Raw genomic sequence first — 19,991 nt, 5'->3', positions numbered from 1 at the left:
TACATAGCACTTAATTTTTTCCTTGTTAAAACGTCTTCTATTGGCTTAATTACGCTCTTGAGAACAGAGAAGTGGAAAACCATATTGCTTGCCTGAGGCCTTGGGCGGAACGAGGTTTCTCAACTCAGGGAATCCATTTTTCGTGACTTTAAAACTCCTTACGCTCCTGATCCTAGACCAAAATCCACCGCTCACGCCTTATCGATGAAGTGTGACCCCGAAGTAGTCCAGAATGATTAAATGTAAACCAGGCAGGCGACCAACGTGCATGCAGTTGGCTCCTTGACCTGTGTAAGTAGCTCACTCCTTGACCTGTACGCTTGGTAGATGTGTTTATATGTTTCATGAAGCGGGGTGAGGAGGAAATATCCACAGTGCCACACACCATGTGCTTGCGTTTACACTGCCTGCAATACCGCTGTGGGGTCAGAGGTGTAGGGGCAGCGTCCCTCAGGGACCTGGCGGTCAGCCCTTATCTACCCACTTCGCCTTCTGGAGGTCCCTGCGTGCCAGCCCAGGGCCGGGCTGCAGGGGCTGCCTCTATTTTTTGGTTTATTTTCGCCCTGAGGCCACCCCGCAGCGACAGGACGGGGACAGGACAGGCGCCCCCTCAGCGCCCCCCCCGCTACCGTTCAACGGCCCCAGCGCGTGCCTCAGGCACCTCACGGCGGCTGCGGCGAGGCGGGGCGGGGCCAACCCTCCGCTCCCGCCCCCTCGGCGCTCCGCAGCCAATGGGCGCCCGGCGCGGGCGGCGGCGGCCAATCGGCGGCGGCTGGCTGGGATCCCCGGCAAAATGGCGGCGGCGGCAGCGGCGGCGGGGAGGGCGCGGCGGCGGCGGGATGCCCGGTAGCCGGCGGCGCGAGCCCTGCCTCAGGCCCCTCGCCCTGAGGAGGCGCAGCGGAGGCGGAGGAGGCGGAGGCGGCCTCGAGGGGCTCGGCCGGCGGCCGGCGGAGGACGGAGCGGCGGCGGCGGAGGGCGGGGCGAGCCCGAGCCTGAGCTCGGCTCCGGGCCTGGGTCTGGGCCTGGCCGCGGGGGAGGCGGCGGGGCGCGGCGCTGCAGGTACCGGGCGCCGAGCAGCAGGAGCAGGGGCTGCCCCCGGGGCTGGCCGCGCTGCTGCCCAGGGAGGGGGGGGCCGCTGAGGCAGGGCTAACAGCTTGAAAATGGTTCCCGTAGGCCTGCACGGCTTCACCCGTAAGGGCAGGGTGAAGTGTCTCGGGTTGGCTCACCGAGAGCCCCGGGGCTGCTGCTCCGTATCTGGCGGCTTGGTTTTGTCAGGCCGACCTGGCAAAGCCCCCATCGGGGAAGCGTTGGCAGGTGGGGTGTGACCCACGGTGCTGCAGGGGCCCGCAGAAGGTTTGACTCAAACCAGAGTCTGGGTGAAAAACACAGAGCAAATCAGAATGCAAAACACTCTCCCCTATAAGCATATATACTCTTATTTTTGTTAACATACACTAAAGCCAACGCTCCCCCCAGTAGGATAGACGATCTTCATCCTTAGCACCACGATGCCGAGCATACAGCTGTCAGCACCCTGTAACTGTTAGCTCGGGTGACATAACTGACAAAGATCGCATCAGACTTTGCAGCAAGTGCAGTTATGAAAAATACCCTTCTAAGCAGAGGAACCTCGATGAGTATGACCTTCATTTTGATTCTTAAAAAGTTCCTACAGCATCATCTTCATGCCTTGCCCTGTTCTATCTTCTAAGCTATTTCAGGTTTTCATTTGTTGTTTAACAAAGATCATTTTTCTCTTTACACAGAGCCATGTTTACATAAAACTCCAAAGAGATCACTGAGTAGGAAATCCAGAATACCTACCTTCAGCTCTCCTGTTAATGACACTGACATACAGCAAGAAATCTTTTGGGATCCTCATTCGCCAATTGCACGCGGACTCGGTAATATTAACATTCAGACTTCAGGGTGCCTGTTTGAGGAATGCAATTGGAGTTATCACATTTATTGAAAAAAGGCCTCCTCCTGTTATGATAGCAGTTGGGGAATCCAGAAGTAATTAGGTTGCTTGGTTTGGTTTTGCTTTTATTAAAACCCCATAAATTCTTAAATATAGTGCTGCATCAAGTTCTGATCAGCAAGTGTAATTGTACGCTTTAAGATGCAGTGCACTTTATAAATTGTAGTGTTTTTCAAAGTTGTTTTGTTTTCCTAGGTAATGAAAAAAACAAACGTTCTACCAGGAGATGTGCAGTTGAAATTTCAGAAATTGTTAATCGTATTGCTCCTCAGGTAACTGTGACTTTCTAAAACAATGCTCTTTATATGCAGGAATCAAACAGGGCAGTGCCACGCTATTCACTTTTACTAAAGACTTAACTTCAGTTACAGTAGTCTCTCTTAACATGGTAAGAAGAATTATCAGAAGTGTGCAGAAAACTAGTAATGTGTTTATAAAACTGGACTGAATTAAAATCACAAGCATGGCATTTGACTCATTGTTCTTTCAAGTCAAAGATGCTGTAAAAATAAAGTATGAAGAAAATGGACTTGTGGCAGCTGTGTTTAGAAAGTTCTATCTTCAGAATATAGTTTATTACCCCTGATCTCTGGAAATCTATTATGATTTATTTATCCTTATTAAAAGGTATAGTTTCTTCATGTACTGGATTTACTTGGAAAGTAAATCTGACAGACTCAGATGAGAAAGTCCATAATAATATAAACATAGTGAAGTTGCATCATTATTCTAAATGATCTGCCTTTTTACCCTAAGGTCCATGCTCTTGATGTCTCTCTTCTGCTGTGAATCTGATGTCCACAGCATTAAAAGTGAAAATAAGCTAGTGTTGCAATAGCAGGCTTATTGTTTGTTTTTTATTAAGTGCAAGAGCAGAACTTGTCATTCCTAAAAGAGCTCTGTAGTATTCAGCTTGCAAAATATGCCAGAGCTAGTATTTAACAGAGCTAGTTAAATGTATTCACTATTTTGAGTATTTGGGAGAAATGGAAAATCCTTGATGAGGGATGCCGCTTCTTTTTAAAGTATGACAGCCCTATCATGACTAAATAATATCATACTGGGTTTGCTGCTATCTGTTGCTTGTCTTCTTTTTTCGTAATATAAATTTTAAAAAAATAAAACCTACCTAAATCTACCTGGCAGTTAAAAGTTCTAATTACTTTTGCTGGCTTAAGTGCAGTAATTTCTCACATCCAACATTTTGCTCTGTCCCTCTGTACGTTTTACCATGGCAATAGAGTATCTCTTAGATTTGGGAACTTAGAATGCAGCCTGAACTTTGAAGCTCTGAAACATCCTCGTTCAGTGTCTGAACTTCATTTGTTTCTGTTTAAAGGCTCCTTGGATAAAATAGTTGTAATGGAAGAAGTCAGAATTTTTTCCAGGAAGCATACAGAATATGATTTATATCAAATTCTCTGATCTGTTAATGCTGCTGTAAGTGGATAAAGACAGGGTATCTCAAGTAGCTCCTCACTAGTATATGGAGGTAAACTAATCACAGCTTGTAACGTGAATATTGCAAATTATGTGTAAAGTTGATTGGGGAAGCAAATAGAGTATTAGCTTTGAGCACCAAAGTAAAATTCAATTATTTTAATTGAAGTTCCTGCTTTAAATTGATATAATTAAACTGATACAACTATCAGTAGACAGTGTTGCAGTAATCTTGCTTAGCTTGTATTGGTTTAGCTCCTGTCTTTGGCTTTCAACAGATTTGATCCAGTTTAATTGGTTTAGCAACTTTAACGCAGGGTGTGTGTCTAGTCCAATCTTTATCTGAAGTCAAATTGCTAAGCATTACAAATCTAATCATTCAGGATGAAAAAGCAGCCTGTAACGAAGGCTCCCTTTTAGGGACATGGATTGGGGAGGATGCTATTCCCTGTACACCTGGAGCAGTAAAAGTACGAGCTAGGACAAAGTTAAGCTGTACAAGGTAAGTTACTGTTTGGTCTCGCCCATCACTGCTGGTTTTTTGTGAAAAAGGGTATGTGGTGGTCCATTATGTATAGTGAGCCATGTAATTGTACATTAGCATACAGAATGCTTTTAGCTTTGCATTTGCTATCTCTTGCTAATGGGGTAGTTATCGTTGGGAATTATCAAAAGGATTGCATGCTGACTGCACTGAAAGCAGTAGGATTCGCTCATATGCTGTAGCTTGGTAACCTAGAGAATAAACAGCATGTAGGATGGTGTAGTTGAAGTTGGAAAAACTTTCTCAGTAGATCTGATTTTTTTCTCCCTCTGTTTTTTTTTTTTTTTTTTTTAAATCTAGAGATCTTAAAATAAAAAATCCTGAAGAGGAGCTCATGAAATTGGCCAAGGAATTTGATAAAAATCTGGTAGAGCTAGATGCTGTTGAGGAACAAGAGAAGCTTGGCCGTGGCTTTATCCAGACTGCCTCAGATTCTTTAAAAAGTTACAAAGATGAAGTAAATAGGAAGAACCTGAAATCACTCCTTAGTGAAGTTTCTGAAACAGGTGCTGCTCTGTCCCTGAAACCAGTTGCAGAAAGCACTGGCATCACCGCTGCAGAGCCCTGTCTGTCTAGCAGTCAAAACTCTGTAGACCTTGAGGCCGAAATAGCTCTTCATGCTCTTTTTGATTGCTCTACCCAGAAGTGTACTGGACAGTTGAGCCAAGGACTATCAGGTATTTCTTTAAATAATAGTTTCCATGAAAACAAAAGGACACTGGAGGAGGAACACCTTCCTGAACAAATTAAAAATACACAACATGGTAATTCAGATGCATGTCAAAAACATAATCTCTATGCACTAGGAAGTGTGAACCAGACTCTTCCAAAAACGGATACTAACACACTGACAAAGAAAAATACTCCTTTAAAGAAACAAGTGGTGGTCTCCAGTAAGCCTGCTGGAGTAGTTCATGATGATTTTGATGATTGGGATACAGATTTTTTGGCAGATGACTCTTTTGTGATGCAAATAACCCAAAATCCTGAGTTGATTAATACTGAAGAAGCTGCAACAATTCCTATAAATACTTCTGTGCGTGGTTTCAGCGATGCTGGCAGAACAAAGGAAAAAAGTAGCTGCAATTCAGTAATTTCCTTGGAGGGTGTACACAAATCTAAAAGTTCTCAGTTTTCACCTTTGAAGCATCCTAATAAAAACACACACAATGTTGCAAAGTCTCTTTCTTTACAAAAGCCATTTAATAAGATGGAAAACTCAAAGACAGCAACCACTGGTTCTACTTGGAGAAGTGCCCAGAACAATGATTTTAGCTATATTCCCGTTTCAATGCAGTCTCAAGTGAAGAATGGAAATGAAACTGTTGAGCCTAAAGGTAACCCTGTTCTTTTCCCATCAAGACCTAATCCTCACAGACCATGGACTGAAAAACCTGGGAGTAACTTGCACAATATTTTCTGTGAATCAGCCAATATTTCTACCAATACTAAACCTAGTGATGCAATTAAAGCGGTTAACCAAGCTAATACAGGTCATGTAAATCCAGTTGAAATACCAAAGAAAAGTACTCCGTCATTTGATGACTGGAATGAACCAAAATTCTCTGATGAGGTTTTGGACATGTTTTGTGAATCCGATAGTCTGTGGGATGCAAACTGTGAGGATGACGAATTGTTGTATCAAGTATGTGATGATATAGAAAAGCAGACTCGGAGCCAGGATGCTAAACAAGGAAATGAAAGAGCTAAAACTGTACAAGGAGCCAGTAATCTCTCCAGAACGAATGTTGACAGTGGCTTCACAGCATCTAAACAAGGACTATCTGATCGCTTCGTGGCCCAAAAAACAAATGCAAAACAGGATGGGTTTTCACTAAACAATTCCGGTAGGAACTTCTCAAGGGTTACACATGGACTGACTACAACAGGGCAGACAGTGAACTGTAAAAATGTTTCAAGCCCTCTATCAATGATCTCGGGTGCTTCTATGGATTGTAAATATACACTATCTAAGAACTATCATCAAGCTGCTTCTGAAGATACTACAAAGAGTATTTCAGGAAAATGGTACAGGTCAAATTCTGTGCCAGCAAGAGAGACTCATTCTGAAACAAGTCCAGCTAACACAATAAATGTTTTTAGTAGCAAAAGATTAGACGGCCAAGATCTCTTAAATAATGCAGGAAAGACAACAAATAACAATTCTGGTAACAAAACATCAGCTGTGCCTTCAAAATTTAAGTTCCGAAAGACTAACAGTTCTCAGAACACTCTTCATGTAGGCTCAGAAAATCCAGGGAGTCATTGTGGCATTGGAATTGCTCCGCAGGGTTTGGAAGGAAGTAAGAATCAGGTGCATGTGGCTTTGTACAGCAAACCTGAGAATACAAAACCACCTTTCAAGAGGCACCTTTCAGAGTCTTTTGCACTGTCTACATCAGGTATGTGTCTTTGTTCCATTACTGCTACACCGTTTTTGTTTTCTTACTGTAATCAGAAAGTCAAAGGAGAAGTTTGTACCATATTTCAAAGTAGGCTTCAATGTTCATCTGTTCAGTTTAGGTGTTAGTAAATGTTCTAACGAGAACTTGGAGGTTGCTTTCTCCAAACTAAAATCATCCTGACACATCTCTTGAATCCTTGTAGTTAGGGACTTCACTTCCCCATCTTCATTCCACTTCTCAGAATACTTCACGGTCTCCATAAAATGCTCAGAATCATTAGGATCAAGTACACCCTGATGCAGCAGTCAGCATACCATAGTCTGACCTGCTTAAAACTCGATACACGATAAATGCTGTAGTGCAAGTCAGTGCTTTAATTTACAGTACATTTTGGGAAAAATAAAAACAAACAAACAAAAGCCATTAACAATTACTTTTTCAGCCATGATTCATAAAAACCCAGTTAATGATGGGGCAGGGAAAGATGGCAGCAGATGATATGGGATGCCAATTCCTTTTTATTAGTGTATACCTGGAAATTAGAACCTCAAATCGTTCTGAAAGTAGGTGTGTACTGTTGTTTGCTCTGTGAACAGAATTGCCAATGAAATACTCTTTGTGATCAGTCTAAACACTAACACTTCATTTAGCCTCGCAGTTGGTCATTAGTCCATCATCTGTATATTCTATGCACTGATATTACTTGCTAGGGAAATGCAGACAGTCAAGTTTCAGTCAGTTCTTGTTTTTATTTGACCTAATTGCTTGGTGAAGTACTAATCAATATTCATTTTGATAAAATAGGCCTTTAAATTTAGTGTAGTATACCAACCTCCATTCTCAGGAAGCACTGTTACAAAACCAAAAAATAATTCCTGCATACCACCAGCCAGCATTACCTAAAGAATCAGTATTTTATCTGTTTTGTACCCAGCGTAGAAACAAGTAAATGGAAAGTAGCTATTTTGGATGTCAGGTGGGGAGGAGAGGAGAGATAACTAGTCATTCTGTGGAATGTTTCAGAGAATAAATGAATGAAATAGAAAGTACCTGATAGCATAGATTCTATTTTAAGAGAAACAACAAAATTCCTCCCTCATCTTAAGTTTTTTTGGAAAAGGACCTTGCTGTAACAAAAAGATGGCCATTAAGCAATCTCTTCTAAAACTAATACAAAATTTGTCATGGATATCTGTAATTAATCTTTTTTTAAGAAGTAAACAGGCCCTTTTTTTTTTTTTCATTATTTACCCAGTCTGAAAGGCTACTTATTAAAAATAGATTAATTGGAAATTGGTGCATAAAAACAATAAAATACTTGACGTGCAGAATGATGGGAGTCTTCCTGTTGGATCCAATGAGGTCAGGATTTTATTGTATGGGAATTTATAGTTCTGTAACACAACATATAAAATATTACGTTTGGCTATCATGTTCTTGTCTCCTTTGCCGATTTTTATTGCTACTTTTGACCTTTTTTCAACCTTTCTGGTTTTATTTGTGTGACACCTGTACTATATCTGACCCCTGTGTCTATACCATCTCCGTGCCCATATCTCTACCTAACTCACTAAATTGTAGAGCCCTTTTCACTCTGATAGCCTTAATTTTCTTAACCCATTGCCATCCCCTGTGTTGACTCCTGATGTCACAAGGTTCACTTGAAGGGCAGCCAAGTAAAATTTCCTTGAAGCAAATGTCTGCATCCCAGTACTTTCATTGGGAGGCAGTAATCACTAGCACTACAAAGGTCATGCATCTTATACCCCTTCCTGCCTTGGGGACAGGATAGATGAGCCATTTTTAACTTGGGTGCCTCATATGTCAGAATGGTGTGCTCTTGCCATATATCTTCAGCCACCGAAAATAGATGAGTTAAAATACATATTGAACAAACTTGAAGGCTCCTAATGCATGTTTTTTATTTACAGTGGCTGCGGTGGAACAAAAAAACAGGAAATGTTCTCAAGAAGAAATTGAAAGAAAGAAACAAGAAGCTCTTGCACGAAGAAAATCCAGAATGCAGGCATTCTTAAAAGATGCTTGAGTTTGACAGGAGTTACCAAGTTTTGGGGAGGGAAATATTGTAATGCTGGAAGACTTTTTAAAACTGTGTTCATGGCTACTGACAACAAGCTTTGCTTATTACCTGATATAAAAAAAAAAAAAATCTTGATCCTGAACCACAATTAATATTCTGGTGGTATTTAGTCTTATCTAAAAAATACCAGTGGTAAAATTCTAGTCCCAAATATCTTCAACATAATGAAGTTCAAGATTGTACTGAGTTCATGTTCTGTTATGCGTTGAAGTTGTATACTGTAAAAATCATGAGCACGTGCAAGCATTTGCAGACCCAAATAAGTAGAAGGCTTTAAAAACAGACTGTATGTATTTTGGCTGTATTTCTCTTATTAGGAGTATCTTAATCTAAGGGAAGACACTTGAGCACACATGGACTAAACAATGTTTGCTTTCAGGTAGGTGAAAGTTCTAAAGTTTTGCTTTAAAGGAAGTACAGAAAACATCTGTCATTGGGGAAACTATTGGAAATTAATAGGTTTTAGAAACCTTGCTCAGTTTGTGTCTGTTACCTTAATTCTTAAGGTAAGAATTGTACATGATGAAGGAATAATTTAATATGCAAGTTTCGTAAGGTGAAATAACATCCTGGAAAGGACATTTTTGTTTTTCATTTCCTCCACAAAGAGTTGGAAATATCATAACTACCAAAATTAGACCACCTTTTTCTAACCAAGTATTACCAAGCATTTTTTTTTTTTTTTTATAAAAAGGAATCCCATGTCGTTTTACCAAACTGTAAGCAATACAAAATATACCAGGTGAAATGTCAGCAACTGTGAATCAGTTTAGTGTTATGGGTTATACATATTTTTCAAACTAAAGGCTGTTAAAACATAATAATGCAAGGTCATGTCAGCTTAACGGGGGCTGATAGAATTCTCGATGTGATAGATGGGTGCAGAGCTCAAACTGCAAAAAGTGCCTGTGGGTAAGCTGCAAGATATTTTTCAACTGAGAAATGCCTATATGTAAACATGTGACACTATGAAAAGTGACTGTGATTTTTCTTTGTAAATAAATAACTTCAAAATGTACCAAAGGCTAGATGAAGCTTTTGGTTCCTGTAATATGTACTGGTTTTGTAACTCTTAAAAATGTAAGTATTGTATATTTGTAAATCATCATTAAATTCGTTTTTTTGTTGTTTTGTTTTTTTTTTTTTTACATTTCTCTACTCTGTTCTGGGAAATACTACAATGCAGAAACTGGTAAAAGGGAGTGGGATGGGAATTCCATCCTGACTTTACCTGACAGTTCTCTCATGCCTACTAACTTACTCAGTTATTCCACACCTCAGTTTTGCATGCACACACCTATAGTGGTGGCAAAGTGCTTCTCTTGGTCAATTTAAACTAAAACTCCTTTGTGGGGGCACTGGTTGTAAACATAACCATCTGCAGTGGAGCCCTGAAACAGTAAGCTCTATTGGTTTTCAAGCTACTGGAGGTGCTTTTATATCAGCCACCGTTCTTGGTGCTAGTTGCTGGATTATAAAATCAAATCCTTAAGTCTACCGAAGGCGATGCTGTGCCAAGTGAGCATTACTTACAGTTTCTGGCTGCAGTTCCCTGTCCTGCCAATTCCAGCTGTTGCGCAACATACGATGAGTTGGATCAGCTTCCTGATCTGACAAAGTTAACCCAGAGAAAAATGTTTACAGCTCACCATAATAACACAGATACTATAACATGAAATAGCGAGGTTCTCTGTTGTGTTGTCAAACCTCTGCTGGCAGGGCTCTGATGGTTCAGAAGACAGCAGATTTGCATGGCCATATTACAAATAAATGCAACACAAGTAGCAGTGGTTGCAAAAACTGCGTTTATCCAGAGAATGTGGTTTGATCTGTGTATCTGAGGGATGTTTGTCTTCATGGTGTTCTAGGAAAATCTAAACCATCAGGTAACTTGCCAGATGCACTACTGGCCAAGAAAGTGGCTATGAGAAAAGACTTCTACCATCAGTATTAAATACGAAAATTATAAGGCTGGCTTTTAAGGTACTGACACAAGAATGTCAAATCCTATTGCAAAAGACAAAGTTAGGCTTTTGCTAGGACAGCGTTCAGCTTATCAACCCTTGCCTCTCCAGGATTATTCTCTAGAAATGATTCAATTTAAAAGAAGCCAGGATAATGTTTGTTTTCAAGGATGGTGTGGTTAATCATTCTTCTGGTTTGAGACTATAAACTAACTAGAAGAGAAAAAAACTGATTGTCGGAACTGGAGAGTATTTTTTAGGAAGGTTTCATTCCCTGATGTGAAAGGATCAAATCAGATTTGAAGTGGGGATAAACAGAAGATACATAACACGAAACACAGGCTGAGCACATGATGGCTACCCAAGCTCAGCACACAAAACACCATTCTGAACACGTGCCACTGCATGTCCTTGAGTGCACCGCAGAGTTTAAAGCCAGCTCACTGCCCTTTCAGGTGACGCTGATTTTCTCAGGTGCCCACGAGAGAAAGGCCCTGGAGCTGCCCTCCTGAAATGCCACCGCTGGTCTCCCCGCAGAGCAGGGTAAGAGCACGCTCACTCTTCTTTCACAGGAGCCAACCTGCCTGCCTTCCGAACTGCAGAACAGGGCTCTGTGTACAAGGGGAACTCCATTCTCACAAGGGGTCTGGGAAGGACCCCTCACAAACCTTCCAGCTGGAGGAAGATGCAAGCTACCTTTAGACAAATTACTGTCACTTCCTTATCTAAGTACTTCACCGCATTTTAAGAAACTGTCTGCTGGCGAGAGTGAAACATCTCATTTTTGACAGCTGACAGCTAACACATCTACTGCCCTCTCCCATTAAACTAATCGTAACAGAGGGGCTTTGGCTTTTATTTTACTTTTCATAAATACCTATTTTCAGCAGGGATATTATGCTTCAAGGCCTGTAATGTGGTCTTTCTCAAACGCTGCTTTCCAAATAGAAATCACAAGTTCTCGGGATCATGGTTTCTTAACTGAAGTCAAGACAAAGTAAGATTTTTTTTTGGTCACACCCTCGCTGACTGTCCCCAAATGCCCTACCATATCATCTTCCAATTAACAAACTGAATAGAGCTTCTTTTTGTTACTTGGTGCTATTAGAAACAGACAAATCATGTCTTGCCTTAGAATTAAAACCCTTCTATACCATTTTTATTAGGCAAATCTGGTAAAAGTGAAAAACTTTGAGAAATATTTCAACCCTGTACAGTTTCATTGGTGGAGTCAGTGCAGGCAGAAGGTTTATTAGGGCTCAGAAATACCTATAAAGAACAGCAACCTCTACAGCATCACAGGTGAAATTCCACAGCCTAGGTATTTTTAATCTCTGAATAAGAAATACATTTATATTGCTTGGGGAGAAACAAAGAGGAAACGCAATAAAAAATAAACTCTGTAGCTATGCATGCAAAATAAGAGTACACACCACAGAGCTGGTTTCTGCCTAGCAGATGCTGCAGGGATGTACGTGGTGCTGGGCCTCGGCAGCTGCTCTGCAGAGCAGAGAGGTGCAAAAACTGCATCCCTCCTGCTTGCTCTTGTCTTAGGTCCCTCTCCTCTCCACCGAGGGAGAAGCTGCGCGGCAGCCACACGACCCCACAGGTTACACTCAGCACCCCTGGTGCTCACTGGTAATTCCCGGTGCCCTGCTGATCCTGCATGTGCCAGCCTCGATCTGCAAGCTTTTGTCTGACTGCTTGCAGCAGACAACAGTTCTTCATTAGGAAAGTATCTACACGATTTTAATTAATTAATACATGTGTATGCGTAAAAAGTTTGGTATTTCAATAGCTGACATTTCACTATGAAGTCACATCTTCCTCCAGGCAAAAAGGGCCTATACAAATAGTAACAACAATCCTAAATACATTCCAAATTAAATTATGACTGTCATGTTTCATTATAAATTAATTTGTAACTGTTTGCTTAAGCACTCATCTTCGTTTCATTCAGAGCACAGCAATTTTTTACATGAGCAGAGCAATCAGTGAGCTTGACTTTAAATGAAAATGGAATTCCTGTACATCCCCATACCTCAGGATCATTTTTATTTCATGGGCAATCTCACTATGAGTGATGGTACTCGCTAAAACCCGAGGATTACCTGTCTAAACTAAAACTTGTGGTGTTTTTTCTTTTACAAAGACAGGTACAATCAAGTAAAGGATCCATTCATCGTTATCTGTATATAAAATTATGTGTTGTGGAATATACATACACATATTCGCATCCTTCCTGCTCATGCTGGTGAGGGACCATGTTTAAAGCATTTGAGAAATTTGGTAATAATATTCTTTATTGTGATATTTATCTCAGATTTTTGAAGAGGTCAGCATCCAGCAGCTCTTCAGATTTTGGCCTATAATGCACAATTAATCTTGGGGCTGCAGTTCAGGCATGGCAATGTAATCTTAGACTATGTGCAGCACTTATTACATCTAGACCTTTATACCCAGAGGAATAACATAGATGAATTCATTGATTATATCTTTTTAAGCCTAAAAAGAGCTACAATTTGTCAGGGAAGAGTAGCTGGAAGCAACAGATAGTGACCTAAATAGTAGAATTCCAAAGATAAAATAGAAGAAAATGAACACAAATGCTTCATTGTTTGAGAGCCGTATTGTCTGTAACACACTCCAGTGAATCCAGTGTTTGCGGAAGAGGCCGAGGCAGACATAATCTGTGGAGCAAAAAATGACAGCCTGAGTAAGTAGCCATCAAAGATGAAGCCAGGAAGACTCCGGCAATTGTGCCGTAAATCATAACTGCAATATTTGTTCAAAGCTCCGGTTACGACGCATACTGGTGGTTTTGTCAGAATAGTCAGAAAAGTCCTGCCTCATAAAACACTTAAGAATATCTAATGTGCTGCTCTTGTGGAACTAAATATAAATTTCTTTGACTATTGTCTGCGTGTAATGTCAGTATGGCAGCTTGCAACCATTAAGGGCCTGATTCTACTCTTGCTGCAATTTCCTTCAAGCGCTGGAGGTAATGGAATGACTCAGGCGAGCGGAGAATCAAGCCCATGCATTTCATTACCCTAAGTAGTTCTCATCTTTAGCACATAAATCTAGTGAAACAGGATTGCATTTATCAGAAATTGTTATTGTTTATGCACACTTGCAAAGTTTTTGGTGGGAAAAGGTTGCATTTATGCATAGCTTGTAAAAGCTGCAGTTAACAGCTTTCACCTCCAACATGCAGTTAGCAGAGGTGAGGAGAGGATTACTGGATTTATAGATTTCCTTTTTAATGAGGTTGTCTGCTCTTTGCAGCTTGTCCTTACTGAAGGAAAAACTTGATTCAGGCTTTAACCCCAGAAAACTACGTGTAGACATGGGAATGAAGCTTGGCGCGCACTGCTGCACTCTCTGTGAACAGAAGCTGGGTGTGATATTCGAACTCAACACAGCAAGTTAGGTTTTAGGGATTTTTTTTTTTTTTTTTAATTTATTTTTTTTGGGGGGTGCAGGGGAGACCTAAAGCTGAGTATACACTGGCATGTTTTGCAGAACCATGGCTGTAGGGCCAAGTATGTATGGATATTTAAGCACCTGGGAAAGTTACTCATGGCTAGTCACATTGGTGATTCAAGTGGTATTAAAAAGACCTTGATGAACAGTTCGTTTTGAATATCCCATTAGATACCTAGCTGCACCTTTGGATGTTAGATACCTATAGAAAACCAAACCTCACTCACAAAAAATAAAATAAAATTAAATTAAAAAATAAATGACATAATGATAGAAAGAAAAATTTGTTCTCAAAGGCTTACATAACAGTTGGGCAACATTTTAGCAGATGAACTGTTAACTCTTTCTCCACCAGTAAGGACTTGGAAAGGACTCACATTTAACTCTCATGTTCTACAGCAAAAACCTGAAATGTATGCTTAGAAATATCAGAAATTTGAATTCCTGTCTTCCAGGTTACTTTTTATAGGCTACAACATACCTGGATAAGGCCAGATGTTTTGTAAGCTTTAATGCTGTGTAAGCAGTTAACAACAATCCTAATAACTGTTCTGTTACTGAACTTGAATAGGTATTAGCAAAGAATGAAGGAAACGGAATTTTACAGAATGACTAAAAATATTTTCTATGCCATTTGCTCAATTTTCAGCATACTGCCTTGTGCAACTTCCGTGTGAACCACTCCTGAGAAGGACAGTCAAACCAGCCAGGACCAAAATGTCCAATATAAAACCTTTGAATACCCCAGAAGATTTGTTCTTACCACCAGATTTCCAACCAATAGTAAGAAGGAAGAAAGCTGTGTTGTTCATGGGTTGGGGGTGTAAGGCTCAGAGGTTCATTGGTTGTAGTAACAAAGGCTGACATGGGACCCTCACAGAAGACACTGCCACGCACATGTCACACGGACTTTTCAAAACTCTTGTTTTTTCCTCTCCATCCGTCAGTAATTATCACCCCTCAATGTCTGAAGTGATTGTTAAGCATGCTCAGTAGATCCAATTAGGAATCATGTGCAATTAAGGTTTCCACAACATGATGCTCCTGCTCCTTTACAAGGGATTGGAGCTATCTCCTACATTTCAAATTTACACTCACTTTTAGTTAGATCTTAAACTCAGATATTTTCTAAGGCGTAAGTCATCCACTCCTGACATTTAAGGATGTTGCATTTCATGTGTTAAAGCTGTACAGCCTGTAATCTGTGGACGTGTAGGGGGAATATCTGGATGGCTTCTGAAGGAGGTGTGTGGGGTGAGTGACAACAGCAAGCTCATATATGCTCTGTAGCAATCTATGTAGGTGAAATTTATGAAAGGCTCCACATCCCCGATGAAAAATTTATAGAGATCAAAAAAGTTTGAATGCTCTGCATTGGAGTGTCAAATCTTGACAATATAATGCATTAAAAAGAGTCTGCCTAAGTGACAGTTTCCTAATAGATAACCATACAGATATGAGGAAAAGTTGGAGGACAGCCTGTAGAAAGAGTTATGGAGGTGAATGGAAAGAAATTTGAAGATGATATGAGATAATGTCAATCAGCCTAGAGCAGATAACGACAACCCCTCTTTCACTTTCTTGAGCAAGTCTGAGGCACCAACAAAACTACTTAAAACACCTGTTAGTTATAAAAATGTCAAACAAGCGTACATTTGGGAAATGGAGAGATTCAAACATTCACGAAAGGGAGAGATTCTTGGAAGACGTGTCGGATATATATGTCATCGCAGCAATTTGCCTGTCCATGTTCCAGAAAAAACACAACTAGCTTTGTGAGCACTGAAAGTAATCAAGCCTGATTTCCTACAGACTAATTAATGCAGTTTCTGAAAGATGCAAGTTCCAACTGAGGCGTCTTTGGTTGAGTCATTTATAGCAGGAGAATCCAGCCCGGGTTCTCCAGTGACTAATAAGAATGAATGCACACCTGAACTCTTCTGGAGACATGGGGTTTTTTGAGACCTTCTCCTCCACCAAACCATTCATTGTAATCAAACTTCTGAAAATCACCATTTTTTAGATTCTCTATAGAGCTGACCCCTAATCTACTCAGTGAAATTTCCCCATTCCCTTCATTTAATGGCAGAGCTGAACCCACGATGGCTTGAGTGTGTACAAAAAAAGATTACTTCCACCCTCCAAAGCTATCCAATTTTTTGTATTCATAGGGATTCTTGGAGTTCACTAATTAGCAAGCAGTTTGGTGTTATTTCTCACCTAGAAATGAGAGAAGGGGCTTTCACTCCTTGCCAAGCCTTGTGTGGGACCTTGTGCTTTCCCCTGTTACCAGCCAGCTCTCTTGCTGCTGGTAGAGGCCAGTGTCAGCCTGCTTGCTCCGAACACCTCAAACACCAGCCCTGCCCTCTTATATATATGCATGCCTAATTTAATTAATTTTCTATACAAGAATATTTATCAGCTAAAATCAAGAAGTAAATCTAATTCTACAACGAAGCTAGCTTCGATATTTACTGCAACTTAATGACAACTTTAGACAAGAATTTAATTACACAGAGTCAGCACACGATATATATTGTATGAATGTACCAGGGGACTTATTTTAAAGTGCAATTTAGAGTGTAACTTTTAGACTGCTCCTCAATATGAACTTAAATCAAAATATTTCCACTGATGGAGCACATTCTTCAAAACTGATTACAAAAGTAGCCACAGCACTGATGGAGGCTTACTCTAATTTTATGTGTTATGGTATAAATGACTTGCAAGGATACTCTTGGGAAGCTGCATTGTAATTTAATACCTTTAAAGCTAGAAACTGCTAGGGAAATATTTTTTCTTTCACTGGGACTTACTTTTTCCCCTCTATGTTACATATAAATATGTCTTTCTAAAGGACAGTTTAGTATCCCCAACACTTGCATATCAAGTCTCTAAAATACAATGAAATATAATGCTGTGCTTTGCCAGATCAACCTGCCCTGAGGAGTGCACAATAGAGGAGGACTCAGGAGACGAAGCTTTTCCTTGCTCATCCACACTGCTGGCTTTGTATATGCTGATCTCAAGGATGTTTAGAAACGGTGGTCATGGTTTCCTGTGTTGACCTTACCCAATTTTAGGCCAGCATCATGGTGGTGTGGGGAGAGAGAGGAGGGTTGTCCGTATTCCAGGGCCTGGCCATGAAAATGCCACCCAACCTGTGTGAGGCAGCTGTGGATGTGAATTAATTCTGTGAATACACAAAAATTAGCTATTTCACACTCCAGCCATATAACTAAATTCTTACTTACATTGATCCTAATTTACTGCAAAGAGTAAGAACTACTGTTCTGTGACAGTACCCCAGGTCTTGTCTCCTTGAAGCTGCTGTTCAACTGTTTAACAAACTTCTTCCAATAAAAGCCTGGCTGACACCATTCCCTGACCATACAATTTCTAGAAAAAAAAATGGGTAAGTTGGTACAACACTCTTGGGCAGATGAGGAGCTAGGGCTATTCTGGGATGTAAGTCCTTAAAGAGGTAGACACGAACTAAATGAACTATGAAAAACACAAAGTGATTTTTCACTACCTAATTATCCTGTGTGGCAACTTTTTAGTAGACATCATTTGTATTTGCAGATCTGCCTTTAGGTAAAAATAGCTGTATTACAGATTGTTATGGCACCATTCTATCGTAAGGTCATGCTGGGCATATGCTTAAAGATGCTTCCACTTTATAGACAGTCATGCTATCTGCTAAGGGCTCCAAAGGCATCTAAAGAAAGATTTACACCCACACTGTGCTGCAACAGCTTCAGAGGAACTCTAACTAGCCAGGAGTAAATAAGGCCCGTAACCAAAAACGCTGAGCAGCACCTCAGCTGGTGTAAATTGTCATAGCTCCTCTGTGGAGCTGGGGACACTTTACACGACCAGAGGATTTGTTCCTCTGAATGCACAGAACATCAGCCTCCAATCCATGAAATGTCCTTGCACAGCAGGAACGTGCAAAACTTTCTTCTGAGCTCAGTGGGAAACTTGTGATTTCTCACTCCAGCCCCATAGGTGTGCTTCACCTTTTATTGCTCAAGATGGGTATTTGCAACGTTCCATTGGGTAAGAGAGATGCCTTTGTAAGGTCCTTTCTAAGGCATATTCTAAACGTGTCTGGAAATATTTACTTGCTGCTGAAATTGCACTGGGCGAGCCACACATATTTCCAGGGCTCTCAGATAAATACAGCACTGCAGGGCCATCCACTGCTGCACTGAGGAGTCATGAGCTTTGAGTAGTCCTGATGGGCTTGGAAGTCTGGAATTTGTGGTAATTAACCCACTCTGAAACAGAATCATTTAATCTGGACTCCTGCACTGGGGGAGTTTTGGTCACCATCAAGATTTTGGCGTGTGTGTACATGAAAGCATGCTGCAGAACTGGATCAGGACTCTTCCATTCCTTTTTCTTTAGCTCTCGCCACTTACATCCTTCAGCTCTAGACCTCGTCCAAACTACTTCATGACCCTGACACAAAAAAAAAGTCCTTTGCAGAACACAAATACACTGGTCTGACCTGAAGCTCATGATACCAGAGCCGAGAGGTGAGTTTTAATGAAAGATTGCAGGAGCAAAAGAAAAGATTGCTCTTGGATGACACCAAAAACATCCTTCTGTTTCTATGGAGTGGCCCAGCAGAAAGTGTAAAGGGAGGAAAAAGGGGACAGAGGAAACCTGAGAAAGAGATGGGAGAAGCAGTCAGCTAAATGGAGTGGAAGATAACCAAGAAGAGAACTCGAAGCAATAGATTTCACAGTGTTTTTTAATAGCTTGAATTAGTTCTAGCAGGCAGTAGAACACCAAGGACATTGCTGGCTGGTGGCACTGGCAAGCAGCAGCTCCCACGGGAGGGAGGAAGTGGGGATAACTTGCAGACATCATCCATCAAGAACTGAGATGATCATAACTTTCAGCTTGTTAATGATGAAAAAAATCATGATGGCCATTGTGACAGAGAAGAAGAGCAATGGCAGGAGAAGGGACAGCAAGATGGAAGAAAGTATCACCTAGGAGACAGCCCAAGAGATGGCAAGTGCAACAGAACTGCTGAAGGAGATGGAGAGCTGAAAATCAGGAAGAAGTGGTAAATAACTAACCTTAGGAATTCAAGTCGTTACTGAAGTGGCAGCGGGATGTGCAGCAGCAGATGGTTATGAAAGCCTGGACAAGAGCATTACTGGCAGACACAGAGAGAGACAGAAGGCCAAGTGCATTGGGGATTCTCACATGGATACCTCTGCGAGGGCAGAGGGGTGAGCAAGTGGCAAAGGGAGGCACAAAAAAAAATCAAGGAGCTGTCAGCAAGAGTGCATCTTCACAGCAAAACCAGGGAGGAGAAAAAGAGAAGTACAGAAGCCAAATGTTGCGAGGGAGAGAAGACAAAAAAGAAGGGCAAAGATTGTCCTCATACAGTACAGCAGCTTGAGAAGCCTATTTATTATAAATGAGAGGCAGCAAAGAAAAGAGAAGGTATTTAAGATAGTGGGAACAAACAGTAACACCTGAGAATCTGGAGATGAAGGGCATGAGGAAATCAGTGGGCTGTGAAAAGGCAGACTGAATTAAAGGAATTTTGTTCTTCAAGACAAAGGAGCAACAGCATGCTTGAAGGCGGAGGGTCTAGAAAACAAGAGTGGCTAAAAATAGACAAGAACAGAAGAAGAACTGACACACAACCAAAGACAGAGAACTTGCACTGGGTCTGGAAAATAGAAAGAAAAGAGAAGGGGTTGCGGGAAAAATGTAGTGGGAGAAGCTGGAGGTCGTGTCTGGGCTTATTCACTCTGTCTTTAAAGAAGAGAGGACTTGATCCTGGCACAGGAAGGACGAAAGTTAGCAACAAAACACATTTTATTAGTCATGAGCAAACACAGAGGGTTTGAAGCTCCCAGCCCAGTATGAACATCTGCATGAGAGGCAGTTCAGTCTCTGGAAGAAGCCCTGACCCTATTAAAGTCAATGACAAAACTCCTGTTGCCTTCAACAGAGCCAAAATTTCACCTTGTGTCTATGGCCATTCCGCTGAGACTTCCAACATGAATGCCAATTAGTGCCAGTTTCAAAGGTGACA

At 41.1% G+C, this 19,991-nt stretch overlaps 1 protein-coding gene and 1 long non-coding RNA gene across 3 annotated transcripts in view; one reads left to right on the top strand and one right to left on the bottom strand.

Moving 5' to 3' along the window:
• Positions 1–839: 839 nt before the first annotated feature.
• On the top strand, positions 840–9,599 carry ETAA1 (ETAA1 activator of ATR kinase; the record flags this gene model as incomplete). Its single annotated transcript, XM_084283392.1, has 6 exons — positions 840–1,059; positions 1,767–1,904; positions 2,177–2,253; positions 3,805–3,923; positions 4,266–6,367; positions 8,302–9,599. 6 exons carry the CDS (start codon positions 840–842, stop codon positions 8,415–8,417), a joined length of 2,772 nt encoding a protein of 923 aa, XP_084139518.1. The 3' UTR covers positions 8,418–9,599.
• A 2,206-nt stretch (positions 9,600–11,805) lies between these two features.
• Positions 11,806–19,991, bottom strand: part of LOC311207868 — a 265,648-nt gene continuing 257,462 nt past the window's right edge. For both annotated transcript variants that reach the window (XR_014618290.1, XR_014618292.1), the window contains one exon: positions 11,806–13,125. This is a non-coding gene — a long non-coding RNA (uncharacterized lncRNA). The remainder of the gene's footprint in view (positions 13,126–19,991) is intronic.

The sequence above is a fragment of the Netta rufina genome (genome assembly GCF_964035555.1).
Source record: "Netta rufina genome assembly, chromosome: 3".
NCBI classification, from domain to species: domain Eukaryota; kingdom Metazoa; phylum Chordata; class Aves; order Anseriformes; family Anatidae; genus Netta; species Netta rufina.
This window is presented reverse-complemented; position numbering and strand designations above follow the sequence as displayed.